The 13,277-nt window shown below is 45.1% G+C and overlaps 1 protein-coding gene and 1 pseudogene across 3 annotated transcripts in view; one reads left to right on the top strand and one right to left on the bottom strand.

Annotated features, from left to right (window-relative positions):
- Nucleotides 1–13,277, top strand: part of SLC4A8 (solute carrier family 4 member 8) — a 74,637-nt gene that overhangs the window by 43,494 nt on the left and 17,866 nt on the right. For all 3 annotated transcript variants that reach the window (XM_053921480.2, XM_053921479.2, XM_053921481.2), the window contains 5 exons: nt 3,023–3,128; nt 3,739–3,900; nt 5,770–5,883; nt 8,584–8,745; nt 9,545–9,796. In XM_053921480.2, coding sequence (XP_053777455.1) covers nt 3,023–3,128; nt 3,739–3,900; nt 5,770–5,883; nt 8,584–8,745; nt 9,545–9,796 — 796 coding nt within the window. The remainder of the gene's footprint in view (nt 1–3,022; nt 3,129–3,738; nt 3,901–5,769; nt 5,884–8,583; nt 8,746–9,544; nt 9,797–13,277) is intronic.
- On the bottom strand, nt 10,614–10,729 carry LOC112318736 (U6atac minor spliceosomal RNA; annotated as a pseudogene).

The raw sequence follows: 13,277 nt of genomic DNA, 5'->3' as shown, positions 1-13,277 counted from the left end.
GTTGTGAGGTGACCAGCTTTAGCCCGAAACAACCCGAGCAGAAAGAGCACACTGCACGGAGGTGTCTGCTAGCCAGCAACAGACACACTTTTATAGGTCCTAGTTATTATTACTCATCAACCCCCCAGAAGCAGAGTTTAAACAAAATTTATCAGGATCAAAGAATTGTTTTGTTACAAAATGACAACCATTAGAGTATGTGCTTCCTGAAGTCTGGCTGATTGCCAATTGGCATTGGAGTAAGGCTCGTTCTTTGACCTTTTCTATTATTTACCTCATTTATTTATCTAACAAATATTTGCTGATCATCTGCTCTGTGCCAGCCCTGTTTTAGGCCCTGGAAACACAGTGACAATACAAAGGACCTGTCACAGTGACAGACAAACATGCACTTTGCCTGTCACAATGACAGACAAAGGACCTGTTCTCATGAGGCTTATGTGCAATGGGAGAAGACAGACAAAACCGTCCAACCCCAGACTGAGCAGACTTTGGAGCTGAATACTGTTAACTCTTTGTTAGTAAAGCTCAAATGATATTTTTCTTAGTTGCATTCTACTGTCAGTTCATATGGAGCTAATGTGAAACTAGAACTTTTCAAGTCTTTAAATGATTTTATGTTAATGTGTGTGGAACTGATTCTTTTTTATTTAAAAGATTTTATTTATTTAGTTTTAGAGAGAGGGGAATAGAAATAGAAAGAGAAGGAGAGAAACATCAACGTGTGGCTGCGTCTCATGCGCCCCCCCACTGGGGAAATGGCCTGCAACCCAGGCACGTGCCCTGACTGGGAATCAAACCTACAACCCTTTGGTTTGCAGCCCACACTCAATCCACTGAGTCATAGCAGTCAGGGCCGGAACTGATTTTTTAATAGATACTCTTTTTAGAGCAGTTTTAGGTTCTCAGCAAAACTGAGTAGGAAGTACAGAGCTCCCATGTGCCCTCTGCCCCCCATGTGTACAGCTTCCCCACTGTCAACATCCCACACCGGAGTGGTGCATTTGTTGTGATCAGTGAACCTGCACGGACACATCGTCGTCACCCAGAGTCCAGAGTTTACATTAGGTTTCACTCTGGCTGTTGTGCATTCTGTGGGTTTTGATGAATGTGTAGTGAGTGACACATGCATCATTATAGTATCACACAGACTAGTTTCACTGCCCTGAAGACCCTCTGTGCTTTGCCTGCTTATTATCATACCCCACCAGCCCAACCCCTGGCAACCACTGATCTTGTGCCGACTCCACTGTTGCACCTTTTCGACACCATGTGGTCGGAATCGCAGTACTTAACATCGGGCTTTCAGATGGGCTCCGTTCATTTAGTAATATGCACTTACAGGCCTTCTATGTGTTTTGGCTCGATAGTTCGTTTCTTTTTATTTATTTATATTTTAAAAATTCATTATTCTTTAAATTAATTTATTGGGATTACGTTTGTTCATAATTATATATATTTTTCTTTTTTTTACAATGCTTCTTAAAATACACCTTTTTTATTTTTTTCAGTGTGTATTTTTTCTTTAATGTGTTGTGAATTCATCAAGGATTGTCTTTACTACCTCTGCTAGTGTGGGCAAATAAGTTTGCAGACAGTATTCTGAATGTGCAGAGTCCCCTTCAGTTAGCACACTTACATATCTCAAGTGCACGGCCCTGTAACGCGCCGCCTGCGTGCGTCCTCCCGCCCGAAGCCCCGTCTCCTTTCGTCACCATATCCAGGGTGGAGCAAAAGTAGGTTTGCAGTTGTGAGTACACGGAACACAGTTTATTCTTGTGTCATTATTTTTAAATTATTATTTTCCATAAGAACAACTATAAACCTGCTTTTGCCCCACCCTTTGTTTGAGTCCCTTAACCCTCTTCGTTCTCCCCCACCGCTATCTTTTTCAGGTAACCGCCTTACTGTTCTCTGTGTCTATGAGTTTGTTTGTTCATATGGTGCTTCCTGTCTGACTTACTTCACTTAGCATAATACTCTCAAGATCAATCCACGCCGTCCCAATGACAGGATTTCACCCTTTCTTACGGCTGAGTAGTATTCCATTGCATACACATAGCACATCTTCTTTATCCAGTCATCCACTGGAGGACCCTTAGGTTTATTCTTCTTGGTGCTGAATAATAGTCCATCGTGTAGATATACTACAGTACCTCCATTCTCCTGCTGTGGGACAGCTCTGTTGCTTCCAAGTTTAGAATTGATTTTTTAATACCTCAGTGTAAGACTTTATAGCTTTCCCTATTACTTCACTTTGTTCATTTCCTCCTGTTTTAGAAACTGTTGAGATCTTTTTTAATTTTAATTTTGTTCATGCTATATCCTTAGAAGGTATGCTCATTAAATTCATAGATGAAACTAACTTGGTGGGAATGGTTATGTTGGCTGAGTATATGGGGAGCCAGTTCAGGCATGAAGCATGCTGGGGCTGGGAGGCAGTGTGGTGGCCAGTGGGACAGGTCTGGTCTGGTGTAGATGGGAGAAGAGGCCTGGGAAGGCAGGGAAGGGCCAAGGCAGTGGATTATCAGGGTTGATGCAGTGTCAGGAAGAGCTTATATAAGAATTCCAGGAGACTCTGCATTTTAGAGCAAGAATGGGACAGGGTTATAAGGAGCAAGATGTCCAGATTTAGAAGGAGCTGTTGGGAACTTAATAGAGTATCTTGTCTTCCTTCCTATGTAGCTTGAGTTTCATGAGACAAGCCTACGAGATAGAAACTAAGTAAGAAACCACCAAGGCTCATTCTGGGTGCATCAGATACTAAGTTTGGTTGTCAGTACAATTTAACCCAAGACCCACATACTGATTTGAGTCCATCTTTATCAATGACTGACTGAAAAATCAGGGTGTGGTCAGGCCCACAGATGGGCCTCAACCCAGAGGACCGACCTCAGGGATCTGAAGTGGGCACATGAGAAGCAGGGCAGGCTCTGACGATAGAACCTTTAGCCCAGTCATGGCTAAACGTATTTAATCGAATAGCTGGCTGCTTGCCTCAGGACTCTTTCTTGCCTCTCAGCTGTAGGTGCACCGTCCCAGAGAATCCAAACAACCACACACTGCAGTATTGGAAGGACCACAGCATCGTGACCGCAGACGTCCACTGGGCTAACCTGACCGTTACTGTAAGTCTGGAGCAGCCCGATGGCTGAGCGTGGGGACTGCAGGGGTCATCTCGGTGGAAGTGGGTGGCCCGTTAGCAAGCTCTGGCATTTATAGAAATAAAGCTTTTCTATTTTTATTTTTTAACTATTCTTACTGACTTTTTTCCCTTTCAAAATTCCCTGGTACATAAAGAGAAAAGATTATCTCCCTTTTCGCTCCCTCATGCAATAGCCACACCCTACCCAGTGACCCTGCACTGGGGATACGTGGGGATGAAAGCGGGCGGGGTTGGGGGCAGATCCAGGTTTTATGGAACTTGAAGAACACTCCAATTAGTTACACCTTCTGTAATGTAAATAATACAGACTGCTAGGGCCCTCCCAGAACCTCGTGTTTGCTGGAGACAGTTCTGGACTCATTTTAAAAGCGCTTTAGTTAGGACCATAAGTAGTTACCCTACCTGGAAGGGGACTGTGTACACTAGGGCCCCACAGCTGTGTGGAGCCTCGTGCTGCTGGCAGCTTGTGCTCTCCAGCAGCTGGGGGATGGCAGTGAGTGGCGGGCTCAAAGGCAGCAGCTAGTCACTCCCTCCCACCTGCCGTTCGTTACCCAGTGTGTTTGTTCTCCCAGGAATGCCAGGAGATGCATGGAGAGTTCACAGGGTCCGCGTGCAGCCACCACGGACCTTATACTCCTGACGTGCTCTTCTGGTCCTGCATTCTCTTCTTTACCACCTTCATCCTCTCGAGCACCTTAAAGACATTTAAGACAAGCCGCTATTTCCCAACCAGAGTAAGTAGTATGTTCACACATTCCTTTCGTGCTAGAATTCTAATATAACAGAGCCTGTGCTCAGTCTCCATGCTGCTTGTGGAGTAAAGTGGCAGGTGGAGAGCTCTGAATGTCCCGAAGAGCCACGTGGTAGCGTCTCTTCTGCTGGTGTCCAGCAGACTCTTTCATGGGAGTGTGGTGCGGGATGAGAAGTTGACACATAAACGCTTTTTGATTTAAAAGTGCTAGGTGCGTTTAAGGTGGAGTAGTAGTCTCTAAAAGTTACTACGTTTCATTTCTAGAATGCTGTTCAGTTTTATTACAGAATGCAATATCTACAGCTGGCTCCTTAATGTAGTGAACTGGGATGATCACTTCAGATATGTAGGGGACCCCAGAGTCTCCTCCCAGGGATGGCTCTTGTAAAAGCTTATGAAGTCACCGGTCACATTGCCTGCAGCAGTGAAGATGCTCCTGACCTGGTGTGCACGCTGTTTGAAGCCTCAGTAACCTTTCCCTGATGCAGGTGGCACTGGTCGTTGTGACCGGTTATGGTAGGGCGGAATTATAGGCCAAGTGTGGAGTAGCTGAAGGGGCCATTGCTTTGAAAAGGAGCTCAAATCAGGAGGAAATGGTTTTCAATCAGGCCCGTTTGCAGAGCAGGATGTATGAATGGGTAGCGGGCTCAGTGGGTTGCATATTCACTGTACACACACACACACGACTAAACCATGTTCTTAGACTTCTTTGAGCCCGCGCAGCAGTTCAGGGAGACACATACTAAATAAGCTCCGGTCATTGTTTGCAGTCTGGCAGATAGTGAACAAGTGGCAGTCGTGGACTGATTGCTTGCCCAGGTCTGGGTTGAGTGCTGTGGGGGATGCAAAACAAGTGTACAGCGGGTCTCTGCCATCGGATAAGGAGGGAAACATGAAACAGCCAGGTCCATTTGAGACAGTAGGAAGGAGTTGGATGCCGGCCTGGGATGTAAGAGCCATAGGAGTTCAGAGGAGAGAAGAGCTGCTGGGCTCCAGGATAGTCAGATGGGCTGCACGGTGGGGACTGCTACGTGTTCAGAGGATTTATGTAACGTTCAGAGGAGAACTAACAAAACCAGGGAGCGGGAGCTAGGAAGCTCAGCTTTCAGAGGAAAGCAGTCAGGTTCAGGTATTAGTGATACTAAACACGTCTGGAATGCAGTTTGCTCTGTCTCTGTTGGAAGTTCAGGTTAAGGCAGGCACTGAGCATTTCAGAGGCATTGTATTTTATCAAAGCTACACTAAAGTATATAGTGGGGTAGTCCTCCGAGGAACAAAATGGTGGTAGGTGCTATGGAGAAAAATAATGCAGGAAAGGAGTATAGGAAATGCTGGGGTGGAGGGAGGCGACCGATTGTAAGTAGGGTCACCAAAGAAGATCTTAATGGAGGAGACATTTGAGCGAGCCTAAAGGAGGTAAGGGAGTGACCCAGGAATTGCTGGAGAAAAAACATTCGAGGTAGAGGGATGAGCAAGTACAAGACCCTGAGGTGGGAGTGAGTCTGGCATGGTTAGGAAACAACAAGGAGGTCTGCGTGCTGGAGCAGAGTGAGCACGCAGGAGAGCGTTAGGCGCTGGGGTCAGAGAGGCGATGATGCCAGTGTGTGTGGGCCTCACAGGCCCGCAAGCCTTTCTGGGTTTTTAAATCAGTGAAATGAGGAACCATTGCAGGGTTTTGGCGGAAGTATTAACTTGAGCGTGTTAACATATTCTTTTGTTTAAATATGCTTGCATTAATTCAAGTATAAAATTAAAGCATTCTTCTAAGGATTTTTAAAACTTTCACAGTATTAAATTCTTTTCTACTCCATACAACCTACTCAAACACTTTTCTAATCCTTTTGCATGCCAGGTACGCTCCATGGTGAGTGACTTTGCTGTTTTCCTTACAATCTTCACAATGGTGATTATTGATTTTTTGATTGGAGTCCCATCACCAAAGCTTCAAGTTCCCAGCGTGTTCAAGGTAAACAGATCTCAGGGTACTTGGTGCCCTCATGTAACTTCATAGAATCTGGTCCTGAGTTAATTTCCAAGACCTCTTTCCATACCCTAAATCGCAAGTTTCGCAGTCCTCCAAATCTGAACCTTATTACTCTTTGTAACTTACTTTTCAGAAAAATGAACTCTTCAGGCTTGGCTAAGTTCAAGTCAGAAAGGAGCAAACCTAAGTTCTTATAACAAACAAAAAGTATTATTTGTTATCATTAATGCCACTTAACTGGTTTTAATGTAAAGGTTTAAAACAATGGAATATGCACATTTGCATAAAGGTAAACCAGTTGCTGTGGAAATGTGGGTGTCTGGCAGTCTGGTTAACAGCACTTTCACTAAGCACCAACTGTGTGAGGCCACCGGGAAGGGTGAGAAAGCCAGGTGTTGGGCCTGGGCCCCTGCCCGAAAGGATCTTGCCAGCCGAGGAGGTCAGCTTGCCGAGGGGCCTCGTCCAGAGTCTGGCGCTCCTGCCAGAGTAACCACAACCTCTCTTCAACCCTGTTTCATTGTTTGCATAACTCTCTCTAATCACTAATATTCTTCCAAAAACCTATGTAAAAAGTAAAATAAATGATCACTGTGTGGTACTTGGAGGCACTAACTGAGTAAACAGAGAAAATGGGAAAGCTGGGCTCAGCTGCACAGGTCCCCACAGGGTGGGGAGGAGAGAAAAGCTGGCTGTGCTCAGTGACGGGGGTCTTCGGAAAATGAGAGGATGGGAGAGGCTGGGAGGGGGAAAGACAGGAGTAAAGGCAGTCTGGGACTTGCAAACGACCTTTGTCTTCCCTTTATCTCTCTCTCCCTAAAGGGGACCTGAAAATATCTTATTTTCTTTTGGTAAATTTGCTGAAATGTCGCCAGTTAGAAATTTATGAACTAAGAAAACACCCACTTTAAAACTGTAGTGCCTCCAAGAACGTGTCATCCTCGCCTTTGTGTGAGTGAGCGCACACTCAGCTTTCTCTCTGATACCTAGCTCAGGTCAGCCCTGCAGGAGGAATGGATTTTGTGTAAAAGTAAGTAATTTGAGAGCATTAAGCAGTCCTTCAAGTGGTTCCTTGCTGGGTAGGCTTAAGATAGAAGGCACTGAATTTCTGGAACACCTGGGAGGGAGGTGTCTGGGACATGGGAGAAAGATGACAAAGGGAAATGAGACAACGTCGAAGAAAACGTTCTCTGGCTGCCCTTGCTTTCAGGGAGCAGAGAAGAAATTTTCTTCCTTGCCCTTTCCTCTTCCTCCACATGGCCCCAGGGACCAAGCCCCAGCCCGCAGGCCAGTGCTATTACTAATGGCTTACTGTAGGTGAGGGCTTAGTAAGTCTTTGTGTTGGCCTGACAGTTTACTTACCACTTAGAACATTATTATTAAGGAGGGTCTATAAACTTTCAGAACTCAACCCATTTATAATTTGGGACTTGCTGACATTATTGAAGAGTCTTTGAGCCCTAGAGTCATGACCAGCATGGAACCAAACACTTTGGATATCACAGTCTTTGCTGGGTTGGTTGAGTTTGGCTCAATTCTGGGCTCAATTGGCCCAATATGTATTCCTGACCTTTTATCCTCTGTCACTACTTGCCAAACAAGGCGACCTTTTCTTCCTCAGAATTGAAAGGGGAGGCAGAGGTTGAGGATCTCACAGAGTTTGGGGAGGTCATGAACACCCAAGCAAGATTTAGGAACAGTGTGGTCTTACAGGGGCATTGGGAGGGTCCTGGATCAGACAAGTCCCCAGGGTCAGCAGTCTTAGGTTCCTCTCTCAATTCCTGAGTGCCTAGGCCTCTGTTTCAACGAAGATGGGAGAAGGACCCTAGACCAATACAAGCTAAGCCCATGAGATTCCTTGCAACTGCCTCTACTTTGCCTTTGTTTGCTCTGTAGACATACCTTACATGGCTTCTCAAGGAAGAGAGCCAAAGGTATTTATATTTATCTTTAGAAGTTATTAACTTATATTGGACAACAAATTTTGTTGTTAATTATATTTTGCTTGAGCTAATGTTGAGATTAAGTTGCTTTCTCCGTACACAGGGGTTTGGAGAGTAGGGGAGGAAGTGAAGAATTAATGCATATCTCATAAAAAGTTGACAATTGAGGACCGACTCTGGGCAAGGTCGTGGATTTCCTAGCGAGTTGCTGTTCGCTGCAGTACTGTAGAGTAGAACGCAATGGTGGGACGGTTCCTGGAGTGTGCGCGAGGAGCAGATGGGAGCTTCCTTTAAATATTAAACAGTATTTCATAATTATATTTGAGTGGAGTGCTTTGGCAGAAAGGAAAAATTAAAGACCCAGCAGTGTGGCGAAACGGAAGTCAGATGTCCTTGAGTAAGCGTGAGGTCGGGAGTCAGGCGCAGGCTTGGTAGGCTGGCTGTAGGTGGGATCACGCAGGGTGCCTGGAGTGTAACTGAAGGTAAGGAAGCACACGTGTGTGCGGGAGAAGATAACTGGGCCGGAGAAATGGGTAGAAGTCTGTCTTTCAAATAAATAGAGCGTACACTGAAAAGAAAGAGTTGCTGTATTCCATGGCTTTTTTTTTTTTTTTTTTTTTTTAAGGATTCTTATTCAGGAATAAAAAGAACTGTGGATATTGTGATTCAGTTTGATCTGTTTTGCCCGAATGATTATAGTTAGCTTAAACTACACAAATAAAATCTTGTTTTTTTCCTTTAGCCAACAAGGGATGATCGAGGGTGGATTATCAGTCCCATTGGCCCCAACCCCTGGTGGACTGTGATAGCTGCCATTATCCCGGCTCTCCTCTGTACCATCCTCATATTCATGGACCAGCAGATCACAGCTGTCATCATCAACAGAAAGGAACACAAGCTCAAGGTAACAAGAACTTCTGACCTAGAAGGATTGATGGCATCCTGTTACATTTTTTAAAAAGTTTATGGTAAACCCATTTAGACCAGGAACTGGAACCTGGATAAAAGAAGTCATGGAAGAGCCCATAAGAGGTTTCTAGGGTTTTCCAGTCCCTACAGTGGGACACGATGGTATGATACAGAAGAGGTTTGGACTCCATTACTCTCCACTCAAACCTGTGGGGAGGGAGCAGGCAGAGTTCCTAGTGGTCCTTATACAGCCACATGCGCTGGGTCAGGCTTATCTTCCTGAGGTTCAGGTCAGGGCTTGTGCCACTGTTTCCTACAGGCAGGTAGTCTCCCTCCGTTGTCCACTGCTGGGGCTTCCAGACTAAACCTTGAGCCCATGGATCCTGCCAAGGTGGGGACAATAGTACAGTGCATGTACTATTGAGCGGCTCCATGCCTTTGCCCCTGTTCTTTCCTTACTTAGGAAACATACAGATTTGGGAAGGATCTAGAAGTGTGTTGCAGGTACCCAGTAGGGACATTTATCTTCAACCCCTATAGTGTCTACCATCTAGAATGGTCAAGATGTGGCTTGATTGTTGGTTACTCTGCTGAGAAAGGATGAATCTTTGAATGTGGGAGGCTCAGAGTGAGATCTGGGGGCATGCGAATAAAGAATGGATGTCGGCATGGTTTGGCCAGGCTAAGGTTTCTCTTTTTCTTCTCTGTTCCCTCCAAACCAGGAGGGGCTGGACTACTCTTAGCTCACTGTTGTATGCCTTACTGATGGTGACGGACACTGTGTTTCCCCGCAGAAAGGCTGTGGTTACCACCTGGACCTGCTAATGGTGGCCATCATGCTGGGCGTCTGCTCCATCATGGGCCTGCCCTGGTTCGTGGCTGCAACGGTCCTGTCCATCACACACGTGAACAGCCTCAAACTGGAGTCCGAGTGCTCCGCTCCTGGAGAACAGCCCAAGTTCTTGGGCATCCGAGAACAGAGAGTGACAGGCCTTATGATTTTTGTGCTGATGGGCTGCTCAGTCTTCATGACGGCTATATTAAAGGTAATCAATCGCTCATTCACTCGTTAAGTGATATATTGAGTGCCTGATTTGAAAATAAGGAAGAGCTTATTCAAGTGGGGTGAGACAGATAAGATGTATTAAAATTTAATTAAGAAAACAAGCATAATAATTAGAGAATATAACTGATAAAGGAAATACATAGTGGTTCATGGTGCTGTAGAGAATTAAGGGGGCACTGTCTTAGTTAGTGTGGATAGAGAAGGCCTCTGTAAGGAGATGTTGTCTGAGATGAGAGGGAGCCAGCCACGCCGTGGAGAGTGGGAGATGGCATGGGGGAAGGGAGAAAAGCAGCCTGGAGAGGCCCTGAGGTGGGAAGGGGTGATGTATGTTCTAGGAAACATCAGGGCCATGTGACTGAAGGCTGTTGAGTAAAGACAAACTTGCAGTGAGTTGAGACTGAAGGGTGAGCGGGGCGGATCCTGCAGGGCCTTGTTGACCATGGTAAAGGTAACCTTTGGTTTACCTTAAAGGTAACCTTAAAGGTTTGGTAACCTTTGAAGGTTTTTAACTAGAGAGGTTAAACACGATCCACTTAGTATTTTAAAAAGATCACTCTGGCTGATGATTAGAGAAAGTTTTAGGGTTGGGTTAAAAATAGAAGCAGAGAGACCAGTGAGGTTATTACAGGCAAGAGGCAATGGTGGCTTGGCTAAGGGAGTTAGTAATAAGGATGGATAAAGGCCATGTCTTCTGTATATTTTGAAGGCAGATCCAAAGGTGTTGGTAGATATAGAATGGGGTGAGGAAAATGGAAAAGTCAAAATGCCTGCTCAGTTTCTCACCTGACTACCTGGGTGGAGAGTGATGGCATTTAAGGAGGTGGCAATGCTTTAACCATATGCATGGTGTTAGGCCCCAGAGCCTCTTCCATCCTCGTCAAGAGGAGTGCTAACCTCTCCTTTCATACAACACTGAGAGTGATGTCACCTAAGGTGGAGAAGACGGCATGAAGAGGAAGTGACTTTGTGAGGGGTGAGGCTGTGGTCAGATTTTGAGTAAGGTATTCAGGAAGCATCTGAGTGAAGAGGCTAGAGGAGGATCATGGACTGAAAATGTAAATGCAGGAATCAACAGCACACAGCTGGTACTGAAAGCCGAGGGAATTGATCAGATTACTCAGAAACAGAATCTGAGGAGCCCCATGTTTAGAAGTTGGACAGAGGAGGAGACGGCAGCAGAGACTCTGAAGGAGCTGCCAGAGGTGGGGGGACACCTGGAGGGTGTGGTATCGGGGAAGCCATTCAAGGGGCATATTTCAAGTAGGAGGGATTGGGCAGAAACTATCTAGAGGATGAAGACTAAACAAAGGCCATTGGATTTGGCCATGTGGAGGCCTAACGTGATGTGACAAAAGCAGGTACAGTAGAAAAATAGGCAGAAACTGAATTACAGGGGACTGAAGAGTAAATAGCAGGTGAGGAAGTTAAGAGTGTGCGCAGACAGCTCTTTGAAGAGATTTTTCTGTGAAGTAGAACAGAAAAATGGGCAGTGGCTGGCGTGAGATGTGGAGTTAAAAGGGGATTTTTGGAAAGATGGAAGATAAACAGGAGAAAAAAATTTGTGTGTGGGTGGAAGACCAGGATCTGAGATAAGGAAGGCCCTATGGCCATGGCTCCCGGCCCCAGCCATCTGGAGCACTTACCTCCCTTGCCTCCAGTCCCCTCTTTTTGGTGAATCTCTGAACGCCCCAGCCTGCACTGCAAATGCTATTTAAGGGTGAGAATTGAGAGGGATAGAAAAGGATTCTGCCCTGTTTTCCTGTCTCCTTACTTTCCACTCAATCTCTCCACCTGTCCTCATTCCCCTTAGCCATTTCTGCTCTCTGCCCCCAGCCCTACCCCACTCCCTCATCTGGTCCAGGTGCCCTCTGGAAGAGCCCAAAGATTGCTGCTCCTCCAGGACTGTAACCACAAAGTTACGGTCATGGGCATGGCCTGGCCTTTCTGTAACTGTCTCAAAAGGGTTCTTTAGAAAACCCTTCAGTAGTTCTACAAACCAAGTTAGCACCAAATTGAGAGGTCTACTCACTCTAGAGCTGAACAACATAAAATCCAATGGGGGATTTTCTAGTTCGCAGAGGAATTATGTTTGGAAACGTTCTTTACCTCCAGAATAAAAGCAAGTTGAGTTTAGTCTTTTATTTTTATTTTTTTTTTATTGATCAGTTTTTGAGAGGGGGAGAAAGAGAAGGGGGGGAGGGAGAGAGAGAGATGATTGATTGACTTGTTGTTTCACTTATTTACACATTCATTGGTTGGTTCTTGTACTCGCCCTGACTGGGATAGAACCGGCAAACTTGTTGCGTCATGACGACGACGTTCTAACCGACTCAGCTGCCTGGCCAGGGCGGGTTTCGTCTTCAGCTGTGAGACTTCACTTGTCTGGGTTACATATGTGTCATTTCCCTAACTCACAGAGATGGTCTGAAAATTACCTGGATTAATAAATGTGATGTGATAGGTGTGTGCGTATACTTAAGTGCAATATAATAATGTTGATATTTCTCCCCAAATCATCCCCTCTGTGATACGATACCATGCCTCTCCACTCTTGCCCTCAAGTCTTGTTAGCAAAAAAAGAAACTTCTAAAGTCCATGTTAAAATGCATCAAATCTCTGAGGAGATGATTGTGTGATTACAAAAGTTTAAAAGGTGCCTATTTTAACTCAGTTAAAAAGTGGGTGTAAGACCTGAATAGACACCTCTCCGAAGAGGACATACACATGGCCAGTAGACATATTAAAAAATGCTCAACGTCATTAATCATCAGAGAAATGCAAATCAAAACCACAATGAAATACCACCTTACACCTGTCAGAAAAGCTATCATAATTAAATCAACAAACAATAAGTGTTGTCGAAGATGTGGACAAAAGGAACCCTCGTGCACTGTTGGTGGGAATGCGACTGGTACAGCCCCTATGAAAAACAGTGTGGAGGTTCCTCAAAAAATTAAAAATGGAACTGCCTTATGATCCAGGGATTCCACTCTTGGCTATATATCTGAAGAAAGCCAAAACACTAAAATGAAAGAATATATGCACCTCTATGTTCATTGCAGCGTTATTTACAATATAGATACAGCCAAGATACAGAAGCGACTCAAGTGCCCATGATAAACAAGTGGATAGAGCCGCTGTGGGGCCTACACACCATGGAATACCACTCAGCCCTGAAAATGGGTGAAATCTTACCGTTTGCAACAGCGTGGATAGACTTAGGTGACATTATGCTAAGTGAAATAAGCCAGCCAGACAAATACCGTATGATATCATTTATATGTAGACACTAAAGAACAAAATAAATGAACAAACAAAATAGAAACAGACTTATAGATAAATGAACAAACTGGTGGGGGCCAGCGGGGAGGGGTGTTGGGATTAGGAAGTACTAATTGGTAGTTACAAAATAGGCATGAGGATGTAAGATGAAGTATAGGGAACGCAGTTAATAATACTGT

Source organism: Desmodus rotundus, chromosome 3 (genome assembly GCF_022682495.2).
Source record: "Desmodus rotundus isolate HL8 chromosome 3, HLdesRot8A.1, whole genome shotgun sequence".
Taxonomy (NCBI): Eukaryota; Metazoa; Chordata; class Mammalia; order Chiroptera; family Phyllostomidae; genus Desmodus; species Desmodus rotundus.
Note: the sequence above shows the minus strand (reverse complement) of the source record. Positions and strands in the feature narration are given on the sequence as shown.